At 45.9% G+C, this 6,955-nt stretch overlaps 1 protein-coding gene across 1 annotated transcript; it reads left to right on the forward strand.

Annotated features, from left to right (window-relative positions):
• The first annotated feature begins 4,130 nt into the window (after positions 1 to 4,130).
• Positions 4,131 to 6,580, forward strand: LOC119921549 (olfactory receptor 4C15-like). The gene is made up of 3 exons (XM_038741686.1): positions 4,131 to 4,601; positions 4,645 to 4,899; positions 6,527 to 6,580. The coding sequence occupies exons 1-3, from the start codon at positions 4,131 to 4,133 to the stop codon at positions 6,578 to 6,580; spliced, it is 780 nt and encodes a 259-aa protein (XP_038597614.1).
• The last annotated feature ends 375 nt before the right edge of the window (positions 6,581 to 6,955 follow it).

Below are 6,955 nucleotides of genomic sequence, written 5' to 3' on the forward strand. Positions count from 1 at the left end.
GTCTCTATGCCTTCTCGGTTCTATGCTTCCTTCTCCATATTCCTTTCCTCCATTACTCTCCTCTCCGAATGCTTTCCCGCTGAGCCTCTAGCGGCTATTTCTGATATTAAAAAAAAAGCTGCGGGCCCCTGCAGCCAGTGGCTTCTTCCCAGACCAGGAACTCTAGTCAATAAGTATGGAGCGTTCAGTGTGTGGCCATGTTACAAGGGTTTCCCCGCAGCAAAATGGACGCTGGTGGGGTAACATTTGTCTCTGCCTGTCTCCATTAGTCTATGCCAGTCTGTAAAAGTCTAGGTCTGCCTGTACTATTCTGTGGATGCATCAACTCCCTAGGAAAGATTGGCACTATTAATGTATCAATATCCACATGGTCTGTGCTATTCTTGGAGGGGCCTGTTTAATCTGTACTGAACCCACTGCCCCTGAGTTGAGTGAAAGGTGGGGACAATTAGAACGTACGTAGATGAATTTTCCTTCTTACAATCCTCTTAGACAGAGCCTGGCTCCTTGTGTTATTAGGGGGTCCTTTGAAGTGGGTAGGCCAGGAAAATGGGCAGGCATCTTTCTTACTTTCTGTCTGTTTGTAGGACTATCCAGAATGACAATTATGGGTGGCTATCATTAAGAGATAAAAAGTTACAGGTCTTACAAGTGAGGCCGATCAGATGATAAAGAGAAGAAGAAATGAGACCCTGAGGCTGGGTGAGTTGATGGAGACACCCCCACTATAGGACTCCCAGGGGAAGGGGAAAGGAAGCCAGTAACCTCTGGCAATATCCTTGACTCATGTCTCTCATTCAACCCATACATTCAGTCCATCACTAAATCCTGTCAGTCCCACATTCACAACAACACTAAAATCTACCCTTTCCTATCTAGCCAAACTGCTCCCAAGTGAATACAGTCACTCACCCTACCCCTCCTGGATTATGGCATCAGCCTCCTTGCTGACCTCCCAGCCTCCTGTCTCTCCCCACTACAGTCCATACTTCTCTCTGATTCCTAGTGCATTTGTCTACAGAAACGTTCAAGACATGTCACCCCACTCAGACACCCCAGTGGTTGCCCATCCACCCTTGCATCAAACAGAAAACTCCTCACAATTGGCTCTAAAGCACTCAATCACCTTGCCCCCCTCTTACCTCACCTTGTCACTCTCTTCCTAAAACCCAGCCCAAACACGTTGTTCCTCTAATGCTAACCTTCTCACTGTGCCTCAGTCTTGTCTATCTAGCCACCAACCCCTCGCAGGTGTTCTGCCTCTGGCCTGGAACGCCATCCCTTCTCAAATCTGACAGTCAATTACTCTCCCCCACTTCAAATTCCTACTGAAGACACACTTCCTCCAAGAGTCTTTCCCTGACTAAGCCCCCACTTTTCTCTTCTCTCACTCTCTTCCGCATTGCCTTGCCTTATTCCCTTTCCTCCTCCCTCCTCCTAGCCCCACAGCACGTAGGTATATATCTGTAATTTGTTTATATTAATGTCTGTTTCCCCCCCCCACCCCCGCCCTAGACTGTAAGATCGTTTTGGACAGGGAATGTGTCTGTTTACTGTTCCACTGTACTCCCCCAAGCACTTAGAACAGTTTTCTGCTCAGTGTACATGCTCAATAAACATGACTGAATGAATGAATGAACGAACAAAGGGACAATTGGGCAAAATAGGCTGAGGATGGTTGAGATGAGGAGCAGTAGAGAGGATGAATCAGGGATGCTGGTGACAACCGATAGGGACAGAACAGGAGGAAAAAGCAATAAGAAATGACTGCGTATGAAAGGGAGATGCAATCAGTGTGGAATTACTGCTAGGAGCCCAGTAAGATCAATGGGTCTCTCCCTGTATTCATTCGTTCATTCAGTCGTATTCATTGAGCACTTACTGTGTGCAGATCATTGCTTGGGAGAGTGCAATATAACGGTAACCATTCGCATTTTCTGCCTGTAGACCATAAACTCCCTGTGGGCAGGAAACCTGTCTACCAACTCTATTGTATCATGTTCCTCGAAGTGCTAGGTACAGTGCTCTGCAGCCAGTAAGTGCCCAAGAAACTGTAGGCAGAGATTGTATCTGTTATTTTGTACCCTCCCAAGTGTTTAGTGCAGTGCTCTGCACACAGTAAGTGCTCAGTAAATACTATTAGAAAACAAAACAAAGCGAGGGATAATGTTGCCCATGAATAGACACTTCGCAGAGATTCATTCAATGGGCAGCCATCAAAACAGCAGATCTGGCAAAGAGAAAACAAGAAGACTGAGTTGAAGAATAGAATTTGGCTATTGAAAAGCCACTTTAAATAAAACAGGTACTAGTACATCCACAGCCTCTGAGAGTTCTCATGAACCTAGCTAAACAGAGGCTTTCAAAATCCTGCTATGAAACTCACATCTCAAGCTAAGTTATATGGCCGAGTAGCCAAAGCTAAAGAGGTCCAGAAGATGTCTATGTGTCACTAGGCTAAGTACTTTCATGTTTTACTAAAAGCATTTCTGTGTCCCCCTTACAGTACCGCTACACGAGTGAGGAGTGCAGATGGAATTACCCTCATCACAGAGCATTATACTTGGGAGAGTTAAATAGAAGTAATACACATATATCCTCCCCTCAAGGAACTTAAAAATCGAATAGGGGAGATGAACTAAAAGTACTGATGAATAGTGGGAGCAAGGAGGAAGAAGGACATGCCTAAAACAGGTGGTAGTATTAATATTGGGGATGATGTAAAAAACCTGAAAATACAATTGAATACACAGGCAATTTTGAAGTGACAGCGTGAAAGGTAGAATGGCACCGTAGGGACCATAATCAGAGGATGCCTCATGGAGGTGTTGGTTTTCTCTATAGGGAGATTTGAAAGTTGCGGGGAGTTCTGGCAAAGCTAAGGTATAGCTTCTCCTTGCTTCCATCCAGCTTGCATGCAACTGCCCATATAGCATCTGTTGAAAATGCCAATGAGTAGCATTTGTTTAAGCTCTTACTATGTCATGAGCACTGAGCAAATGCCACAATTAATAGATGTTATTCCTGGCAGGGGAGGCAGTGTGACAAGTCACAGGGACACATTCCCTGCCCACAATGAGCTTACATTCTAGAAGGGGTAACTTGATGTTGGTGACTTGAAATGAGGGGAGTAAAGAGCAAACCCTTCCTCATCCCAATGTGTCTGTTAAAGTCCTTCCTTCTCTCAGCGTGTCTCCATCCCTAGTTAAGGAAGAGGGAAAAGAGAGACATAAATCAGTAAAGATATAGGGAAAGGAGGGAGGGAGGGAAGGAGATAGACAGTGTGCGAGAGAGGAATGTGTGTGTGTGTGTGTGTGTGTGTGTGTGTTTGTGTCTGTTTGTCTGTGTACTAGTGCGTGTATGTAGGTGCATAGAATAACTCGCAATCAAAACTGGACCTGAGAGCTCAAGGGGCAAATCAAATATCAGGTTGAAATTATTCAAATTAATCCATCTGTGCCTATTCCATTCAGGGGGCAGCTACCATTCCATCCGCTAATATTCAGAGCAGCTAGCGCGTACCCTTTTCGTGTTACAGGTGTTAGCCTTTGTTGCAGCTATCCTGTAGAAATTTAAGCGGCCCCGAAGCTGGAGAATCCAGACCATTTTTCCAGGGGATTGGCGCCCAAACATGTCTCCTCATTTAGCGCAGGCTGGATCCTGGGCATTACCCACTTCACATTGGCCCCAGCCTGTCGGGGGTTGGGAGTGCTGCCTCATATCAACCTGGCAGCTGGTGGAGGAACAGGGCAGGCAAGTTACCAGGAGCCTGGTGGTGTGGCTGGGTGTTGGTGAGGTGAGCGGTGCTTTGCTTTCCTGCTGATGCTAATTTAGCATCCAATTTAAGGTTCGCTCATGAAGAATTCTGGCCAAAAAGTGAATTTTCTACAGAACATTTCCTTTCGGGAATACTGCCTGTTCTAGGAAGTTGCTGCCTGTTGCTCCGAAAGAATGGAGGAATAATCGTTCTTATAAAAATGAACTCTGGGACTGCGAGTAGGTCCAAAACCTTGGGGTTCGAGCTGCACCACCACTTGGGCTGATGTTCGTTCTCTTTGCAGCTTGCAGAGCTCTGGCTCTCCTTTGTCATTTAACCATCCTAGACAGAAATCATGGGCAGAAGAAACAACATGACTGAACTCATCCTCCTGGGAATGTTGCAGAAGCCAGAGATGCAGAAAACCCAATTTGTGGTGCTTCTGTTTGTGTACCTTGTGACTGTGGGAGGGAATATGCTCATCATGACCGCCATTACCACCAGCCACAGCCTCCTGGCCCTCCTATCCTTTTTAGACTCCTGCTTCTCCTCGGTCGTCGCCCCGAAAATGATCGTAGACTCCCTCTCGGAGAGGAAAACCTTCTCTTATGAAGGCTGTATGGCCCAGCTCTTTGCTGAACATTTCTTTGCCGGAGTGGAGGTGTTTGCGCTCACTGTGATGGCTTACAACCGCTGCGTGGCCATCTGTAACCCCCCACACTATGTGACCATCATGAGTCAGCAGACCTGGCGCCAGTTGATGGGGCTGGCCTGGGACGGGGGTTTCCTGCATTCGATGATTCAGTTCCTCTTCATGTTCTGGTTACCCTTCTGCAGCCCCAAAGTGATCGCCCATTTCATGTGTGACTTGGATCCCCTGTGTGAAGCTCGCCTGCATCGAGGCACACATCCCAGGGCTTTTGGTCATTGCCAACAGCGGGATGAGTTGTATTGTGAACGTTTCGCTGCTGATCATCTACTATGGTGTCATCCTATGCTCCCTGAAGCCTCACAGCTCTGAAGGGAGGCGCAAAGCTCTCTCCACCTGTGGTGCCCATATCACTCCTGTCTTCTTCTTCTTCGTCCCCTGTATTTTCATATCCACACGGCCACCGGCCACCTTCTCCGATAAAATGGTGGTGGTACTTTACACCATTTTAACACCCCGGCTAAACTCCTTACTGTACATATTTAGTAATGTGGAGGTCAAAGATGCCATCAGGAAGTTGTGGAGAAGAACAATAGTTTTTTTCTGAAGGGGAAATGGGTTTGAAATAAAGTCTCTTATTGTGAGGTATGGAAAAGGATACTGTGGAAGGTTTTTGCTAATACATGGAGGAAAATGGATGATTTTCATCCAGAAGGCTAGAGGAATGATTTAATTAGCAGGCTAGTGCCATTTCCTGCTGAAGAATGGTGATGGAGTCTCCTGTTGAGAATGACAGACAAGTCTCAGTTTTGAGATCTCAGGATAAAGAACTGTGCAAAGGAATTATAGAAGAAAGGGCATGGCCTACTAGAAAGAGCACGGTCTGAATGTTAGAGGTCCTGGGTTTTAATCCTGGCCCTGCCAGTTGTCTGAGGTGTCATCTTGGGCAATGACAACTTCTCAGGGTCTCAGTCTCCTCAGGGATTCACTAGCTCTTCTCCCTTCTACTTAGACTGTGAGTCCCATGTGGGACTAGGACTCTGTTCAAACTGATGAACTGTATCTATCTCAATACTCAGAGCAGTGCTTGGCACATAGTAAGCACTTAACAAATACCATAATGATAATAAAAAAGTGAATACATAAATGAATAATAGAACATGAACATGTCACTGAAATCTCACTTAAATTATGCCTTAGTTTTCTCATCTGTAAAATAGGGATAAAACCCTATTGGTTTTTGCTTACGCTTGGAGACCCTTGGAACAGAGACTGTGTCAAACTGAATATTTCTATCTATCCTGGTGCATAATACAGTGCTTGGCACCTAGTAAGTGCTTAACAATTTATTATTATCATTATTATTATTATTATTATTGTGAGTGGTTCATACAATGCCACTCAACCCTCCAATGCTCTCTTACGCTAACATTAACTCTCTAATCCTCCCCAGCCATCTCTCAAGAAAGCCACTTTTTTCTTATTTTGACACTGGACCTCTGGGTAATTCTAGAATTGCCAAATGGTGAGCTATCCCTTGCTATTGGTAGTAATATCAGGCGTCTCTAATGTACACTGCCTGGGGAGACAGTGTATTTAGTTACTTTCATGGACATCGATGTTGACTTTGCAGGGGACGTATTTCTGTTGGGTTTTATCTCTTGGAGCTGGGGCACCTGGAGGATCCAATCTCCTCTGTAGGTTAATATGACACAAGTTCTCCCTCAAATAAGTGAGAAAATCCCAGAAAGACACATACATTCATTAGGAGTAAACACTTTCTTATTCTCTTAGGAATCATTTCGGTAATTTTCTCTAAGCCTTTCCAATCTAATGCTTGAAATATTGTTTCATGGAAACAAATTTCCTTTGAACTGAAACATGTATTCGGTACAACTTAATACTGGAAGTTCCATTTATTTGTAACTTTTTGGTTCACTCCATCTAGATTATGAGAACAAAAACAGTTATGGGGTTTGGGGTGGATAGATTTAGTATAACTGAGGCCTAGCCGTGATTTCTATTTCCCCGAACCTGGTAACAAGTGTAGTAACAAACGATGGTGTTTTTTGTATTTTTGCCATCTTCTTCTGATGCACTCTCTGTCCTAAATGGGAAAGAATGGCTTCCAAATTGCCACAGGGTGCAAGTGGCAGATGAGTGAGGAGTTCTGAGACTCTCAAGCTGCCCCTCCATTGGAACAATTGACAGAGAGTTGAGCAGCAACTGGCATGGGATGCCAGCTGGGCATCGCCAGGGCCCCGGGAGAGGCCGATGTTGTGCTCACTCCCTGCCCTGGGGGTGCACCCTGGTCTTCCCCTGCAGGGAATTCCGGACCCACCTGCGGGCACGGCCCAACCAGCCCAACACCCCTCTCTTCCCCTCCTGTTTGGCCCCATCTCCCGCCCCGGGACAGATTCTTCGAGGCCGCGGGAACAGGGTGCCCAGTCCGCAAAATATCGCCACCTGCGGTGGGCTCTGGGAAAAGAACATGCTTGGACCCTCAAGTTTCCCCTCCTCTTTCTCCCCTTTCTCATCCTCCCCAACTT

Source organism: Tachyglossus aculeatus (genome assembly GCF_015852505.1).
Source record: "Tachyglossus aculeatus isolate mTacAcu1 chromosome 12 unlocalized genomic scaffold, mTacAcu1.pri SUPER_6_unloc_3, whole genome shotgun sequence".
NCBI classification, from domain to species: domain Eukaryota; kingdom Metazoa; phylum Chordata; class Mammalia; order Monotremata; family Tachyglossidae; genus Tachyglossus; species Tachyglossus aculeatus.